The sequence below is a fragment of the Arachis stenosperma genome, chromosome 10 (genome assembly GCF_014773155.1).
Source record: "Arachis stenosperma cultivar V10309 chromosome 10, arast.V10309.gnm1.PFL2, whole genome shotgun sequence".
NCBI lineage: Eukaryota > Viridiplantae > Streptophyta > Magnoliopsida > Fabales > Fabaceae > Arachis > Arachis stenosperma.
In genome coordinates this window covers 128,185,320-128,204,478 of record NC_080386.1, presented here as the reverse complement: position 1 = coordinate 128,204,478, position 19,159 = coordinate 128,185,320, and the positions used below count along the sequence as shown (strand labels likewise).

Here is a 19,159-nt window from a genome sequence, read left to right as displayed (position 1 = left end):
TAAAAATAATTTAATTTAAATTTTTAAAAATACTACTAATAAATCAGAACTAAATTAAATTTTTTTCATAAATTTTAACAACAAAACAAATTATATATAAACTAAAAAATTCTTCTAAATACGTATAAATTAGAAATAAGTGGGATTCGGTGGTCAGTCACCATTCACCAATGATCAAAAGCCGAAACAAGCATTGAGAATGTTCACCAATCACTAATAAGAAGTTCACCAATAAAAAAAATTATAATTTAAATTAGCAGAAAAAAGAAATAGAGAAGAAAAAGGTGTGAATCCAAAATAGTGGTCCATACCAGTCCAGCAGTGAAGAAAAAGAATCCCTTGATCTGATTTTGCCACTTTCCCAGTGGCACCTGGAACCATCCAGATTCACCAGTACACAGTACTATGCGCACGCGCTCCCACTTTACCACAACTCCCCATAATCACGCCTTTCAGTTATTTTCACTTCACATAACAATGCAACAAAAACAAAAATACAAAATAATTAATTCCTATTATTTTTTAATTTACTCTAAAAGAAATAATAGTAATACATACATAAAGAGAGATGATTGTTACTTAGACGATGAAGATATTTTTATATAAAAGTTAAAAATTATTAACTAAACTAATAAATTTAATTAAATCATGCTGGAATGTATCAAGTATCAACCGTTGTTATTTTTACACGAAAATATAATAATCATAATGGGAAATAACGTTTTTTTTAAACAACTTAAACAATAAATTAAAAAAATTAATTTAAATATTAAAAATTAAATTTTAAATTAATTAGATATAATTTTTATTTTGAATGACTAATAAACCCAAAATATAGCCTGTTGTTCATGTCGTGGCTATTTTTTATTTTTTTGTGTTTGTTTAGATGTTATTATTTTGATAAAAAAAACATTTTTTTAATAAAAAAATCTTTTTAACTTTTAGCGTGTTTAGCAAATTTTTACTAATAAAAATAAAAATACTAAAAAAATAAAAAATATCTTTTTTAAAAAGTTATAATTTATATATTTTTTAAAAAAAAAAGATATTTTTTATATAATAAAAAAATATTTTTATATTATTTTTGATAAATAAAAAATCTTTTATATAAAATATCTAAATATAAATTACTTTTACTCTTTCATAAAATCTTTTAAAAAAATAATTCAAATTTTTTTTTTTTTAAAAATTCAATCAAACAACCCCTTTATCTATCGGGGTTATAAATAAAAATCAAATTGGAATTTAGCGGAGTAGTCAGCGGTGTGTGTTTCAAAAACGTGATGAGTTTGACTGATGAGGGAAGGAGTTACTCTGTGATATGACCCGTTTCTCCGAGAAGCTCCGTTTGAGTTGGCTGCTCCAGAAACCGACCCGCTTTCTCGCTCTACTTTCTCTCTCCACCTTCAGACTCTGCAAGTCCATCGCACGCTATCTCCTCTCCCAAACCCTACCCCATCTCTCCATGGACAACCTCTTCGCCGACCACTCCGACTACTTCTCCGATGACTTCGATTCCAACTCCTACCGCTCCCGCCCCAACCGCCGCTACCTCCACCCTCACGACGCCCGCGATTTCCCCGACGAGAGGGTTTACTTGCTCCCCTACAGGTCTCACTTATTTCCATCTTCTACTTCGTTTTTTTTCCTGTTTCTCTAAGCGATTGGATTCTAGGACTGTTTTTATTTTCATGGAGTTTGATTTTTTGTGCTGCGTGAAGGTGGTGGATTGAGGCGGAAGGTGACGGAGATCGTGTGGAGGGTGTTCTGTACACAGTGACGTCGAATTCTGACTCCGACTCTGAGATTTTGCTCCATTTGAGGAAGGAAGAGGACCCTGAGAAGATTAGCAGTTTGGACGTAGGGTTTTCAGGTCGTCAGTATGCGTTGGTTCCTGAAGGGATTTGGTTGCGTGCTCTCAAACGGTGAGTGGTGGTTTGCACTTTGTTTTATTTCTCTTTCCCCTTTCAGGATGCGGCGGTTTTGGCTATAGTTTAGGGGTTAAAGTTGTGTTGAATTAGAGTGGTTGTCCTCCTTATGCCTTTCAACTGTTATTCGCTGTTTTGGCAAGAAGTTGAGGTAGTGCATGAGAGTTAATGGAGTAGCTAAGCCCACTTGTTGTGCGTGCCCTTCTTTAATGCCATTTGGTTCAATGCACGATCCAATGAAGAGCTAACTTGTAAATTTAATCCTTGACCTAAGCTGCACAGGTTGTTTTCCACTTGTTGTGCTCTCTCGCTACTAGTAACTTGTTATTACTAAACCTGTCATCACTATTACTGGGTAGAAGGTTGTGTGCTGGATTTGTTTCCATTTACGGTTAAAGCTTCTGCAGGCAGAGGTTGAAATTGATTCATTTTACTCTTCTTGTAGGTATAATGATTTTAATAACGCTATGAAAGATTTTGGGAGCCTCTTCTTTGCGGAGGACTGTGTTGACTTATTCCCCTTGCAAATTAGAATATATGTTTCATGGGAAACAAATTCACTGGTAGCAAAGATATGCCAAAAGGTGCTATTAATGATTTGCTTGTTTTCTTTTCTGAATGTTATTTGGCCAATGTTAAGACTTAAGAGTGTTGCTTGGAATAAGTTTGCCTTGTGCTTTTTTCCCCTTAATCTCAAAGTGGCGTTTTGCATAATCTGTGGGTGATAATATATTGACATGATTTCAGGAAAATGTGGCCAAATTCTACAAGAAAGCCTGTGACATATTCGACTCTGAGCATAGTCCAGTGAGTTATCTAACTATTAATTGATTTTGTGCTTGGGCTTCAATGTTACCTTGGTTATGTATAATTTGCTGGTGTTGATTGTGCAGATGCATATTTGGGACTTTTCAGGGCAAACAACCCAGTTATTCATCAATAACAAAGTGACAAATGATTCTCTTTCTCAACTTGGAAAGGAGGTAGATGTTGATTTGTCTTTATCCTTTTTATGTTCCTTTTATGCAGTTTTGTTGTTGATGAAATTTTAAGTTGGTGGTCCAAGAAGCTGGTAAGAAACCTGTTGTTAGTAGATAGTTAGATATTCAAGTGAATGTGTGTTCCTGATTGTTCTGAATATTATACATATGGTTCAAGATCTATTCATAGTTTTTATGTTTGAAATACAAATGCAATTATTCGGCCTGCTTATAGTGCTATTGTTTGTCCATGTTTATGCAGGTTCTATTGGAGTTGCATGTTCACGGGCTTCCGGAGTTAATGCATGGTAATGGAAGTAATGATATGATTGTGGATAGGTCTGATATGGAATGTTCTTCCCACAGTGGCTGTGTTATTATGAATGGAAGCACTGATTGTGTGATCCCCAATGTAATATCAACAAACTCTATACAAAGCAGTAGCTATCAAGCAGTTCAAACTTTGGGTTTGACAGGATTGCAGAATCTTGGGAATACTTGTTTTATGAATAGTGCTATTCAGTGCTTGGCTCATACGCCAAAGCTTGTTGATTTTTTTCTTGGAGATTATCGTAAAGAGATCAATTATGAAAATCCCCTGGGAATGAATGTATGCTATTTTTTCCTATTTTATGTTACTTCGTGATTTCTAGTCATGTTATTTTGTTGCATTACTAATGTTTTTTCCTTTTACTCTGAGGTTGTTTTAGGGAGAACTTGCTTTAGCTTTTGGAGATTTACTTAGAATGCTATGGGTTCCCGGAGCAAGGCCTGTGGTACCAGAAATGTTCAAGACAAAACTGGCTAATTTTGCCCCTCAGTTTAGTGGTTATAGCCAGCACGATTCTCAAGTTAGTGTTATTGTTGTTTTCGTTTTCTTTTTCTTTTGTAGTTTTTTAATTAAACGTAAATACAAATTAAAACAGTTGTAGTTTCCCTACGGCCTTGGCATCTGACCACTGACGATTTGTAGTAGTGACGTGGATTGAAATTATTTCATGGCTTAGATAAGCTTTTCATATGCAGGAACTTCTTGCTTTTTTGTTGGATGGACTACATGAAGACCTTAATCGTGTAAAACGCAAGCCATATCATGAAGTCAAGGATGCAGATGGCCGTCCAGATGAAGAAGTGGCTGAAGAGTACTGGCGAAATCACCTTGCTCGCAACGATTCCATTGTTGTTGATTTATGCCAAGTAAGTCTTATAAATTCCTTTTGTATGAAATATTTACAAGTATTGAGGGAAATAATCAAATGCCTTCCATTATTTACCCTAAGCAGAGATTTTAAGTTGTATGTCTGATTACTATTACTATTAGAGAACAAAAGCATATTAGGTGTTATTATAGTTATTTTGGACTGGTTATTGCAATTAGGGCTCACATTTTGTTGACTAGTTGGTGACACTGACAACCTCTTTGCAAAGTGTTCTCCATATTTCTCTGACTAAACAATTTCCGCATAAATTGAATTTTATTGTTCCTTGATCTTAGGGTCAGTTTCGATCGACATTGGTATGCCCTGTTTGCAAGAAGGTCTCTATCACATTTGACCCATTTATGTATTTATCTCTTCCATTACCTTCTACAACAACACGGACTATGACTCTGACTGTGATAAGCACTGATGGGATAACACTGCCTTCTACATTAACAGTAACACTGCCAGAAAGTGGAACAATCAAGAATCTTATTGGAGCTTTGAGTGCTTCTTGTTCTCTAAGAGATGATGAAACCCTCTTAGTGGCTGAGGTATCATGCTAAAGTTTTGCACTTAGGAGAATTTGTTGCATGAGATGCTTAAGTAAATGCAATTATGTTGGATGTTTTAGCATTGACTTATTATCCTAATACAGAATTTTACATGTCAATAATCTCATTCAAGATCCCCTCCTTTTTTTTTGGGAGTAATACAGATATACAAGAATCGAATTTTTCGTTTATTTGAGGATCTGTCTGATTCGTTATCTGAAATTAGAGATCAAGACAAACTTGTGGCTTATCGATTACAAAAATATGAAGAAGATGCTCCCTTGGTTGTTTTCTCACATGAGCGTTTGCTGGAGAAGTAAGCCTTTCTTTTTCTTTAATTCCTTTCCTTTTTCAAACTGGATTAATTTCTTTTGTGTTCCTACAACATGCTTCTTTGTGCGTTGTTCACAAATATGTGTATCTCTGATTGAGGAGCTGTACTCCTAAATTGGAGATATTGCTTTAATAGAATTATTTTGGTAGATGGTGTGACCTCAACTGTTGGGAGTACATATTGCCATATTGGAAGAGAATCTAAGAATTTTCCATTTGGTCCCATCTCAAGATTTATTTCTGAAAAGAACTTTAGTTTACTATTCGCTTGGGATGTCATAATTTTACAAGTTAACATGTGGTCGTTGTCAGATTGTCGACCTCTGTGTTCAATACCAGTTGAGTGTATATGCCCTGTATAAATAGGCACAGATGAATGCTTGAGCTTTCTGTTGTCATTTCTAAACTTCATTTGTAAGCAAATTTTGGTGTTAAACTTCAGGTGTGTGCAATATGTTAGTCATTTTCCTGAAATATTCTTGTTGTTTATTACTTTACTGGATGATCTTTGTAATAATTATTTACTATATATATTAATTTTATTGTATTGGGTAGTGCAGTTCTGGGAAGGACACGTTTGAAAATCAGCTGTTTGGTATTCCACTTGTTACAAGGTTGTCCAGTATTTCTTGTGGAAATGATGTTCGTAGGGAGTTTCTGAAGTTAATCAATCCTTTTCTTAAGTTCTCTGAAGATGGATTAGATGAGTTTGATACTGCTGAAGATGTCAATAAAAAACTTGGTGAAGATGATGAATTGGGCGACACTACTAGCTCCCCAGCAATAGGAAGTGATGCAGACTCCACCAGTGGAGCAGAGGGCAACACCCAGTTGTGGGATGACTTTGAATTCTGCTTACCTGGTGGCCTAGGAGTAGAGAATTTAAGGACAAAATTGAACGAACCATTACCAATTACAACGTTATCCATGAAGCTGCAGGTGGTTGTTTTATGGTCAGATAGGATGCTTAAAAATTATGTTCCCTACATGAGCCAAACATTGCCTGAGGTTTTCAAGCCCCAGTTGTTCACCAAGAGAACACAAGAATCGATTTCTATATACAAGTGCCTTGAAGCATTTTTGAAAGAGGAACCTTTGGGACCAGAGGACATGTGGTTAGTACTTAGTAGATATATAGAATTCAATCATGTCTGTTATTGTATTCTGCAACTTCAATCTTCATGAAACATTATATCCTTAATCCAAGTTATCATCATATTTTATATGTAAACCAAGATTAGTATTCCCATTCCTATTGATATTGTTTGATGTTTGATATTCTATTTGTTGTACTTACAGGTACTGCCCCACCTGCAAAAAGCCTCAACAAGCAAGTAAAAAACTAGATCTTTGGAGATTGCCTGAAATCCTCGTTATTCATTTGAAGAGGTTCTCATACAGCAGATACTCCAAGAACAAGCTGGAAACATTTGTGGACTTTCCAATTAATGATCTGGATGTCTCAACATATGTTGCCCACCGAAATAGTCAGGCTTCGAACCACTATATGTTGTATGCAATTAGTTGTCACTATGGAGGATTAGGAGGAGGTCACTATACAGCATTTGTCCGTGTAAGTACCACTCATCTGTAGATTACTCTTGATCCATTATAACATTAGAATTAATTATTTTTCCCTGATTTTGTATTTTTCATTGGCTTTTTAATTCCTTTGTTTAAGGAAATATTTCATTGACATATTATTAAGAATATTAATTGCTATGGCAGAGTAGCAAACAATGTGGGATGTGAAGACACTTGACTATTGCCCCCATAATTTATTATTATCACCCACTACTTTATCTTGATTGTTGTGATATTTTGACAATGCTCTTTGCTTTCAGTTTGGCCTTTTATATAACTTATTCCTTTTCAAAAAAGCGCACATTGAAGAAATTATTGTCATTTGTATATATCCCTTTTAATTACTTACATGCTACATATGTGGTTATTCCGTTGCAGTATAGCCATGATAAATGGTATGAGTTTGATGATAGCAGGGTTGCCCCTGCCAGTGAAGACATGATAAAGACTTCTGCTGCTTATCTGCTTTTCTACAGAAAAATTTAGATGAATACTTTAGATGCAATTGATTGTGTAATTAGTCAGAGCAACAGCGAATGCGGAAAGCTTGAGGCATTTTGGACAGTTGCCGGAACAGTTGTCTGACTTGTTGAGATTTGCAGCCATCTTAAGCGGTAACCCTTGCGCTTTACCAAAGACTAGTTGAGTGAACAAAAAGCACAAGATAGAATTATGTTGTAGTTGTACAGCTTTTTGAAGCCATGGGAAAAGAGGGTAGTAACCCAGAGGATAGATTATTACACCTGTTCTTCTGCTACATGTATATATGCATCTTCAAAATATTAACCAATTCTTTTAGCTGATTTAAATTATATTCTAGTCGTGATTATAGTTTGATAACTGCACATTTCTTTTCTCTTGATTCGCCTCAATTGTATTTTTTTTTTGGGTTCAAAACCTCATTCTTTAATGTTTTATGATTTGAACTTGAACTAATTATTCACAAAAAAAAGTTGTACTTCTGACTCGTTGAATATGTCCGTTAATTTCTTTTTTCTAGGATTATTTTTGTTTCAGAATTATTCATAATAAGGTTGTTAGGAAGGCCGAACGGCATGCTCTTTGTGTTGGTTCTAAAGACATGAAGGAGAATTTCTGAACTCGGCGCATGTTGGTCTCCAAGAGTTTGTTTACCGAATATCTCTAATTATGTAGAACTGTAGGAGAATAATGTATAATCTTTGATCAAATAAACAAATAAATAAAAATAGTTTACACAGTGAAATTTTGGTCATTTGAGGGGAGAAGCAAATTTATCACTGCTCGTTGAATAAATTTCTACTTCTAATACTATTTTGTTATGAGCAATAAAAGATAATCACCATTATAGACCCCGTTTTGGTAAATAGTTTAATTAAGTTCTTTTTGAAAAAATAGTTTAAACAATAAATAATTATATTAAGAGTAGTTTATAAATAAGTTATTTTGTATTTGTGTTTTTAGTTTTTAAAGTGTTTATTTTAAAAGAAATGTGATAAAAAGCTTTTTATTATGAGAGAAGTTATTTTTTTAATTTTTTTATAAATTTTTAAATAACTTTTGAAAAAATTATAATTTAATTTTAAAAATTATATCAAATATTAATACTACTACTTTTTATAAGTTAAAAATTTAAAAAAATTATTTTTTGAAGCTTTTCAAATGGGCCTAATGGACAAAGGGTAAAGCTCAGGGATGGTATCATTAGGCTGACTCGTGAGTCTCGTGTCATTCTATTTTTTTAGTTGCCTATAGTGTTTTTTTAAAAATTAATCCGTTACAAATTTAAGTTTTATTTAAAAATGAGAAAGTATGGAGAGTCAATGAAATATTTGTACAATATGTATAATAAAAATTTAAAAAATATTAGAGATATAACTATTAGTGTTATCTAAACCTCTTCACTAATGAATTGTTGCATGAGCAACACTTGTTTGTGGGAATGAGTCTAACTTAGTTAATGTCATTTTATTTTCGTGAGCGCTTCACATTGGATGGGCTTAGGCGTAGGTCTTTGATACAATCAGAGTCCTAGCCCTACTTTTTTTTTCTTCCGATCTGACTGAAAGAAGGTACTGCGTACTTGTTCGAAAGAAGCCCATTGTTTTCAGCAAAGATGGATGCCGATGCGTTGATAACCGGAGACAAACTCATACTGAGGGGATGCACATTTCATGGTTTTCACTTTTCACGGCGCAATAGCCGAAGAAAGGGTGCTGGGTCAGAAATTCTTGGTAAACATAGATGCTTGGATGGATCTTAGGGCATCAGGCATATCTGATCACTTGTCAGATACAGTTAGTTACGCCGAAATCTATGGGTCAGTTATTACCTCTTTGTCACTTGCCAATGAATTCAACCTTCTTCATTCTTAGCAACTTTAATCTATGTAATAATCAATATATGAATGAATTTTGATGAGCCAGTATTGCTAAGGAAATTATTGAAGGGAAGGCTCACATTCTTCTGGAGTCAGTGGCCCAAAAGATTGCAATAACTGCTCTGACACAATTCTCACAGATTTCTGCCATCCGCGTGAATGTTGGAAAGCCTCAAGTTGCGGTTCGGGGTCCAGTTGATTACTTGGGCGTCCAGATTCTTCGACGAAGAAGCGATTTACTCAACTAGAAATTAATGTTTACATCTATCTCTGTTAGGTTTTGTGTGTCTTTCAAGTCACATTTGCTGAGGAAATGCTTTAAGGCTTTGTTTGGTAATAGAAAAGAAAATAGAAGGAAAGAAAATGAGTGAAAAAAAAATAGAAAGAAAAGTAAAGTTATTTGTATGTTGTTTAGATAAGAGAAAATAGATAGAAAGAAAATAGAGAGAAATTTTTTTTTTGTTTGGATGGAAAGAAAAATGAAAAGAAAGAAAATCATAATAATATAAAATTACATTAATACCTTTATATATATTATATGTAAATTATACTTTATTAATGATAAGGGGTAAATGTGTAATTTTATTCCTATTGTTCCTATTTTTCTTTATTTTTTTTTCATTTGTGAAAATAAAATAATTTAGTGGGTCCTACACTATTTTTTTCTTTTCTCTTTATTTTCTCTTCTCATCCAAACAACAAAAAACTTATTTTTTTATTTATTTTCTTTCCTTTCATTTTTTTCCCTTCAAAATCCCTCAATCCAAACAATGTATAAGACTTAAGATATCTAATGTCTTTTTTATCCCCAAATCTCAAGTCTAAAACTATAAAGATACTGTGGTGAGGTAAAAATTCCAGTACAATTAACTTTTTGATAATTGAGAATCATTAAGTAATTTAATTGATTTGACTAAATTTTTATTTAATAATTTTTAATTATTAATTTTACGTGAAGTTGATTTCACCTAAATTTTTATTTTGTGGTAAATGTTTTTTTCTTCATTTATATATATAAATGAATTTTATAGTATTTTTTATTATAATACCTAAATTGTCTAACTTACTTTTAAAAATAAAAAATAAAATATTTAAAACTAAAAATAAAATATTTAAAATTTATTAAATATTATTTATTTGGTCCACTCAGATTAAAATACATACCCAATTAAAATGTAACACATCAAAGAGGATAACTTACATGTTACTTTAAAGAAATAGGGTAACATATACCTATTTATTTATTTTTAGTAGGTTAAGTATAAAGCCAAGTCTCTGGTGGTTATGTCTATGGTAACTAGTGGTGGCTAGAGCCACACTTTTAACTTAAAAGTGTAGCTCTTTACAAAGAAAAGCGTCACCTAATGGAAAAAAGTAAATTAGAAGATTTAAGAGAAGAAATAATTAAGTTATCAAAATTAATAGATCAAAAATAATGATTTTAACTAATGTTAACTGTAATAACACCGAATTCTTAAAATCAATACAAAATGATTTTTCTCAAAATCTTTATTTTACTATAAGTTTTATTGAAGGATTTCAAAAACCTGAAAAAACTTATTTTTCACACAGAATTTCTAAAAAATGTTATCATGGAAATGATTCCCCACATCTATATCATACTTTTAACCCACATTAAATTCTATAGTAATATGCTTGAAGAATATTAACATCCATAAAATTTCAAAACATAATTAACATAACAGATTTAAAAGTAAAACCACAAAATTATGATATGAAGAAAAATTAGAAGAAGTTACAATGCTTTTTAAACAATTAAAATGGCTCAGAAAATATATTATGGAACAAGATTCAAATAGAAGAGGAATTAGTAATTCTGAAATATAGAAAATGAAGAACACATTCTAGATTATTCAAGTGACGAAGAACAGCAATTCCATACAAGTAAAAAATGAAGCTGGAACATCTAAGGATAATCAATCTCAATTTAAATGGGAAACAGGTTTTGATAATTATGCTTTTAAAAAAGGGTTTATAAATAAAGATTCAAAATATACAAAATACCATCAAAATACGTTCCTAAATCCAGGAAATGGAAGGAGAAAGAATGCTCGATTTAGACTGCAAAAAAGAAAAAGAAATTTTTGAAAACTGGTTAAATTCTTCTTATTAGAAGCCTTTACTAATCCAAAACTTAGTGATTATCTAGAAGAGACATTTGGAATTACATAGGGTTTCATACTAAAGGAACTATAAGAGATATATGACATCAATAGAAAACCAAATAATAGAAGAATTAGAAACAAAACAACAGCTTATGATAAGATATTATATAATGATGATTCTATATAAAGAATTTTTGGAAAAAATATTATAGATCATAGACAAGAGTCTATAATAAGAATATCAAGAAGCAAAAACCATTTAGCTAATATCCAGATATATGATTATGTAATGTGGAATCTTATATATGTGAATAGAATACATTATTACAAATTAAAAGAAGAAGAAAAAATCATTATCTTAGTATGTACATAACAAAACTTCCATATCCTGCTAATGATTTATAATGGGAAGATTTATAGAGAAATAATAGAGGAACAATTGAAAATAATTTTGGTGGAGCACTCTGCAATAAGAGAGGAAATAAAGAACGTTGTATGCAAGAAGCACTCAAAAAAGATTTGCAAATATAATCAGAATTTGCTGTCAGGATAATGAAGAGATACCCCAAAAATATGGTCTTAATAAAAATTTTCAAAGAAAAGAAAATATCAATTTAGAAAAAGAAAATACTATCCAAACTGGAGAAAAAAGAGATATTTTAGGAAAGAAAATACAATAAAAACAAAACAAGAAATAACTATTGCCCGAATAAAAAGAAATTGTAATGTTGGTATTGCCAAGAAAGGACACTACGCAAATGAATGCCCGAAAAGAGGATAAAGGATCTTACTAAACAAAGAATTGCTAAGTCTTGTTTCATGGAACCATTAGAAGAATCTGATGATAACTTAGACTATATTTTTGAATATGTCTCGGAAACAGACCAGAATAAAGAAAAGTTTATAAATGCTTTCATAGATTCTGGGCAACACAATGCTTTGCTAGTTCAAATATAAAACTTGATTGGAAAAATTAAAGAAACCATTAAGAGTTAGAATAGCTGACAAATCAATACATAAAATTGACCAAAAGCAGAGATGGTTGAAATTTTTATTCAAAATTATAAGTTCATTGTTCCATCTATATATATGTTAGATTCTGGAATGGATTTATCATAGGAAATAACTTTTTAAAGCTATATCATCCATTCATTCAAGAATTAACATATATAGTTCTAAAAGCCCCACACGATTCTTCAATAAATCAAAAATCAAAACGTATAAAAATACCAACTACTACTATAGATAAGATCTTAAATTTAAAATATTTTCTATATTAGAAACATGTTATTTAAATTTATACTTTCAGATAAATATTCCAAAATAATCTTGAAATAAAGATAGAAGAACTTTTGGATGAAATTTGTGCTGAAAATCCTTTAGATATTAAAAATACAAATAACGAATTAGTAAGCATTAAATTAAAAGATCCCACAAAAGAGATAAATGTTCCGAATAAAATTCCTTATTCCGCAAGGGAAAAACGAAGAATGGTAATAAACTATAAGAAAATGAATGAAGCAACTATTGGTGATGCTCATAAACTTCCAAGAAAAGATTCTATTTTAGAAAAAATCAAGGGAGCAACTTGGTTTTCATCTCTTGATGCAAAATCAGGATATTGGCAACTTCGTTTAGACGAAGAAACAAAGAAATTAACTGCTTTTACTTGCCCAACAAAAGAATCAACAAGTGTGTTGCTTTATGAATGGAATGTATTACCATTCGGATTAAAGCAAGCCCCAGGTATTTATCAAAGATTTATGGAAGAAAATCTAAAAATTAAATGAATTTGTTTTAGTATACATTGATGATATATAATTTTTACAAAACAGGATAAAGAAGATCATCTTCAAAAATTATTAATAGTTTTAGAAAGATGTAAACAGAAAGGATTAGTTCTTAGCAAAAAGAAAGCAAGAATAGCAAAACAAGAAATAGAGTTTCTTGGATTAATTCTATCCACTCAAGGTAAGCTAAAACTTCAACCAAATATTCTAGAAAAGGTAAATTTATTTCCTAATAAAATAGAAGATAGAAAACAATTACAAAGATTTTAGGTGTATAAATTATATTTCTGATCAAGGATTTTTAAAGAATATAACAGAATACACTAAAAGCTTATTTCCAAAAATAAGTATTAAAAAAGAATGGAAATGGGATGAAAAAGATAGTATGCAAATTCAAAGAATTAAAGAACTTTGTGAAAAACTTCCAGAACTTTATATTTCAGAAGAAAATGACTACTTAATAGTAGAAACAGATGCTTCAGACATAACCTGGTCAGAATGTCTAAAAGCTAAGAAAACTATAAAAAGTTTGGAACAAGAAAAAGAATCACTAGATTCTAAATATTCCCCAAAGGAATTACTTTGCAGGTATATTTCAGGGACTTTTACTCCAACAGAACAGAGATATACCACTCATGAAAAGGAAACTCTAGCAGTAATTAAATCTCTTAAGAAATGGAAAATTGATTTATTACCCAGAGATTTTACATTAAGGACAGATTCAAGTTACCTAACAGGTTTCATACGATATATTTAAAAGTTGATTATATCATGGACGATTGGTAAGATGGCAATTATTTTTGTTACAATATCCAATAAAAATTGAATATTAAGGGTGACAAAAATGTTATTGCAGATACATTAACAAGAGAATGGAGTTCGTCTACAACGCATTAGATCAAGAAATCCAGAAATATGAACAAGAACTCGAAAAATGCAAGCATTGTCAGCAAATAAGGACACAGATCCAATCCCTAAAAAGGCCATCGAAGCAATGAAATCAACACACAACCAAAACCATCAGAGTTCAGCCAGCTAAGCGTGGTGGACAAATCAGGTGAAGAAAAAATTCCAGAAATAAAATAATTGATGAAATTATCAAAAATCCACCCAAGATAAAAATATTATGTAATTTATAATGGCCCCATGAAAGGAGTATATGATGCCTGGGAAAAAGCAGCACCATTTACACATCAATCAAGGATAATTCATAAAGGAGGATTTTTAACACTGGAAGAAGCAAAGGAATCTTTCAGGGAATATGAAGCTCTTCATCCAGAGCAAACCCTAAAAAGAGCAGATAAAGCTCCAATTCAAATCCAAAGAACAGGAATAATAAGAAACATTCCTACAAGGGCTGAAATCAAGGAAAAGAAAAGGGTCTGTAGATCAAATCTCAGAGAAACCCTTAACATAGTCCTAAATTGGACTGAAGAAAAAAGGGCAATCTTGGGATATTATCCTATTGCCAAAGAACAGCTAACGAAGCTGGTTATATTTCCAGATGCTTTCCCATCTGACACCTATCAGTTTTTCCAGTATGGATTAATTGATACAATTTTAATTTTTAATGATTTAAAAATTATTAGTGAGTTTCCTGCAGGATTCATTGATGCAGTAAAGAGATTTAAAAATATGATTGACAACGTAAATCCAAGGGATATATCCCTAAAATTTATGAATAGTCAACCTATTTTTAATGAAGAAGAAGAATGCTTTGTTCCAGCACATCAAGTAATCTTCATGTCCGTCTTCCCAGGAAATTTTCAACCAATTGATCAAGTTCAAGATTTAACAATCTACAGTCATGAAGGAAGACTAGCCAGCACACTAGCAAGGGTCTTCGAAAGAACTCAAAAGATAACAAGAGAATCTCACACAAGAATCAATTATAAAAGCAGAAATACTTTGCTTGTGTCCAGTAAAAGGAATGAAATTGAAGAAAGAGAGATGAGACTCTTAGTGGAATTTGAATCAGCATTCTACAACTTATCTGGACTCTTAGAAAAGCTCCCCGAAGGGATAAAGAGGAATCTCTGCTATTTGATAAAAGACAGAGAAGACCACAAGTGCCAGCTATGTGTCTCAAAGTTATCTGAAGAAAGCAATAATGAAACGGAATCAACCCACATGATAAAGGAAGGAGACAACGCATCTGAAGGCCACATAATGAAAAAGGAGGACAGCACATCTGAAGCATCTCTCAGCATTATTGCATAATGACGTAAGCGCTTAGGTCATAGAGCACCAACAATGTAGCTGGTGCAAGATAATAAACAATGACGTAAGCAATGACGTCATAAGAAGGGTAAAGATGGGAATTATCCATCAGACCCAACCATTATAAATAGGTTGCTTAGGCAATTGTAGAAGGCATCAAACCATAGAAAGCAGGAGGCTAAGAGGACTCATATGCTAGGAGAGCAAGGAGGAAGCTGCCGAGGCGATTCTATAGTTTGAAGAAGAATTCCCTTAGGAAAAACCAATTCTAAACTCCCCTCTGGAGTTAGTATCTACAATCTCCCATCTGGAGATAAAAACATCTTATGTAAAATATACTAAATAAAGGAAGTTTTTCTCCAGAAAGGTACGCCTTTATCCTAATTTCTTAGTTATGAATTATTTAGAAAGTCTAGAATTAACAGAAGAATCTGATTATTATAGATTAACTGCTTTATTAGATGATGAAAAACAGGCTGTTCTAAAAACAGAATTAAATCTCAAATCAAATAAAAATTTCAATAAACAAAATCTTTTAAAGGAAGTTTTTAATAGAAAAAATATAATATACTATGGAAAAATTCAACTTGAAACCCCTATAAAGATAAAATCTGCCAATGGAGAACTTGAAATAGCTCTGATAAATGATGAAGAATTGAGTAAACAGATTGAGAAAATAAAGGATCAACAAAAAAGATCTAAAATTGGATGGATTCATATTAGTACTATACAAGTCTTAATCAAATCTACATATATGAAAGGAATTAATTCACCAATAAGCTTAGCAATCTGTGATAAAAGAATTACTAATGACCCAATAGATCAAATCATTGGAATTGTTCATGAAAACTTGGCAAACGTAAATGTTAAATTCAATGCTCTATATGCTAACCTTTATCATAAGAAAACTTGGAAGATCTAATGGAACAAGACGATGAACCTTTTTCAATTACATATGTAATAAATTATGCTTTAACAAACAACCATCATAGTATAATATTTAAAAACAGAGAAAGGATTTATGTTGATGAATTATTTCAGAAAATTGTAAAAACAGAAATACCAAAATATAAAGCTATTGAAAACCCAATTCTATTACTAAAAGAACCATCAGGAAAATTAGTTTCATCGAATTTTCAAATAAGAGAATCTAAAATTAATAGCCCTTTAAGTTTATCTAAGTTAAAAATTAAAGAAGAAAGTTCTGAAATAAAAGAACTAACAAAAAAGGTCGAAAAATTAAATGAGACCCTAAACACTAAACTATGACAATAAATAAGAAGAAATATAGTAACTTATCAAGACAAAAAACAAGAGCTCTTTGAAAGAGAAAATCGTTTGAATTATTTACAGTTTTCTGAAATAAATCAAAGAGCATTTGAAGCCCTAAAAATAATTTATGACAAGTTAAAAAGAGAAGTTGAAGAGCTAGAAAAATTAATAGAATCTCTAGAAAATAGTGATGAATCGATGATAGAGTTTGCGGAAATTTTAAATAATGAAGCATAAAAAGATTGAAAAACCAGAAAATAAAATAAGAAGAAATAGGACGAGAAAATTAAAAAGTAAATAAAGGAGTATAAAAGGGAATTAAATAATCTTCAGATTGAAATTGAAGATCTTATAATAAAAAGGATAGAAATAAGAATAACTATAAACAAGTTGGAATTAAACTTAAAAAATTTATAAATGCCTGGAAAACCATATTACGACTTAAAAGAATTAAAGCTGCTGAAAGAAAAAATGGAGAATGAAATTGAAAAATTAAACAGATATTTAGAAACAAGAGAAAGTGTAGAAATAAAAGAAGTAATTGAGGATTTGAGAAATTATATTAAAGAAAAAGACAAACAGATAAAAGATTTTATATACAGTAATTCATGCAAAAAAGAATATTATAAACTAAAACAAGATTAAAAAGTTATAAATATACATCAAAGTAGTAGAAATGATCAATACTATAGAATTTATAAATTATTTTTATTCAAAGTTCAAAATTTGGTATTAGAGCCAAGTTAACGATTAAGGGTAACACTTTCTCTTTAAGCAACATTTTTAGTGATACGGTAAAAAAAAAAAATGACCAGATATCCACAATTAATTAGAAAACTTTTTTGTAGTCACCATAGGTACAATAAAATAATAAATACCATAGAAGGCACCTAAGTATAATATCAAAAGCACTATATAGTATTCACCATGGGCAGAGGCTTTGGCGATTGATATTGTGGTAAATTTCTTTTAGTTGGATAAAGCTCTTTTAGCCACCATGGAAAAAATAGTTAGCAGTCTTATAAAATATATATAAGAGAATTTTTAATTTTACGAAAAATAAAATTATAATTATTTAAAAAAATACATTCATATGAGGTTATTATTTTTTTAGAATAATGTTATATAATTAATAAAATTTATTATTTTTAATTTAATAGTTAATTCTAATATTAAAAACTAAAATTTAAATTTTAATATTAATAATATAAAAATAAAGTGTTAATTTAAGGTATTTATTTTTTAACATTTTATATTTATATATAAATAATTAATTTAATGAGTATTTTTTTTATGATATATGGACACTGATATAGATATAGAAACGACATGACATGAGACATGTTGACACACAAAATTTAAAATCTTATATGATACGAGGACACACATATATATAAAATATAAAGTATTTTTTAGATAACTCGTAATGATATTTTGATAATTTATTGATATTAAAATATATATTTATTTTTTATTATTTTCAGTGTCTTTTTTTAATTATATAAAGTATTTAAAATATTTTTATTTTAATAAATAATAATATATACTATTTATAAATTTATTTCAAGAATATAAATTAATAATAAGATTAGATATACTGACACGTGATGGTATTTAAGTGTGTCTAAATATGTTCGAATAATTTTTTTATTTCTTATTAAGAGACAGTTAAATGAAATAGATACGCGTATCGAATCGATATAAAATTATAAATAAATGTTGTATCTAAAAAGTATTTAATATAAAGACGCAATAACTTAATAAAATATCCATATTTTATAAGTATTTTTTCATAGACCTTCCATAAACACATCCTATGTTTAGAATATCAGTGACCGAGTCCACTCAAATTACAAACAAGATAGTAGCAACTAGCAAGTAGTAACTAAAAGTCTAAAACAGTAACAGCCAAACCTAACCTAACAAAACCTGGTCCTTTATTCTCTTTTGCATCAGATCGGTGTCCGTATATATATATATATATATATATATATATATAAACTCCAGTATATTCTGTAAATTGAAAAGTATATTATTTTCTGTAATATAGTATTGTTGATAGATGTAATTATACAAATACTTAACACTTGAAATAAATTATTGCAGGAAAAAATCTTCAAAAAGTGGGAAGAATTATAAAATGTAAAATAAGAGTATAATTATTATTGATTTATAATTTATATCATGTGTATATTTTATTATTTTAATTTAAAAGTGATTAAATTTTTATTTTTTTATTTTATTAATTTGTTATTTTAAGAGTGTTTGATCCCTATATTCTTATGGAAGTATAAACAAATTTAAAAATTATTTGCATAATCTTAAAATTGTATTTAATGTATGTTTCAAAATCTTATTATTGTACGAACTTTAATAATAATAAATTATATTATTAAAAATATACATAATAGACTTATCATGAGAAACATAATGAGATAATTTACTCTCTAATAAAGAAAATAATATAAATTAAATCTAATTAAAAAGTATGTATATCAATATGAAATAATACTAGATAAACAAATTATTGTTCAACAAAATTCTCAACTAAGTATCTAAAATAAATCTAAAAAATAAGATTAAAAAAATAAACGTTTTCCATCTTTATCCTCCCTAGTGCTACTTTTACTTTTTTTTTTCTTTTTTTTATCAACATTTTTTTGTTCTTTTATTTGTACGAAATTTCTATATTTTTATTCAAAAAAACATTTTTATTTTGTTTTTTTTTTCTCTAAAAAGCTAGTAACATTTCTTTTCTCTTTTATTTTTATCCCAATCCTGATATTATGGTAGCAACTAGCAACGGAGAAGCTT

At 30.1% G+C, this 19,159-nt stretch overlaps 1 protein-coding gene and 1 pseudogene across 1 annotated transcript; both read left to right on the top strand.

Moving 5' to 3' along the window:
• The first annotated feature begins 1,273 nt into the window (after positions 1-1,273).
• Positions 1,274-7,466, top strand: LOC130955799 (ubiquitin carboxyl-terminal hydrolase 8-like). Its single transcript, XM_057882771.1, has 13 exons — positions 1,274-1,611; positions 1,722-1,925; positions 2,374-2,512; positions 2,676-2,735; positions 2,822-2,911; positions 3,171-3,518; positions 3,619-3,759; positions 3,935-4,105; positions 4,404-4,661; positions 4,826-4,977; positions 5,555-6,109; positions 6,294-6,567; positions 6,957-7,466. The coding sequence occupies exons 1-13, from the start codon at positions 1,322-1,324 to the stop codon at positions 7,062-7,064; spliced, it is 2,790 nt and encodes a 929-aa protein (XP_057738754.1). The 5' UTR covers positions 1,274-1,321; the 3' UTR covers positions 7,065-7,466.
• Positions 7,467-8,561: 1,095 nt separating this feature from the next.
• LOC130956998 (dihydroneopterin aldolase 1-like) lies at positions 8,562-9,392 on the top strand (annotated as a pseudogene).
• The last annotated feature ends 9,767 nt before the right edge of the window (positions 9,393-19,159 follow it).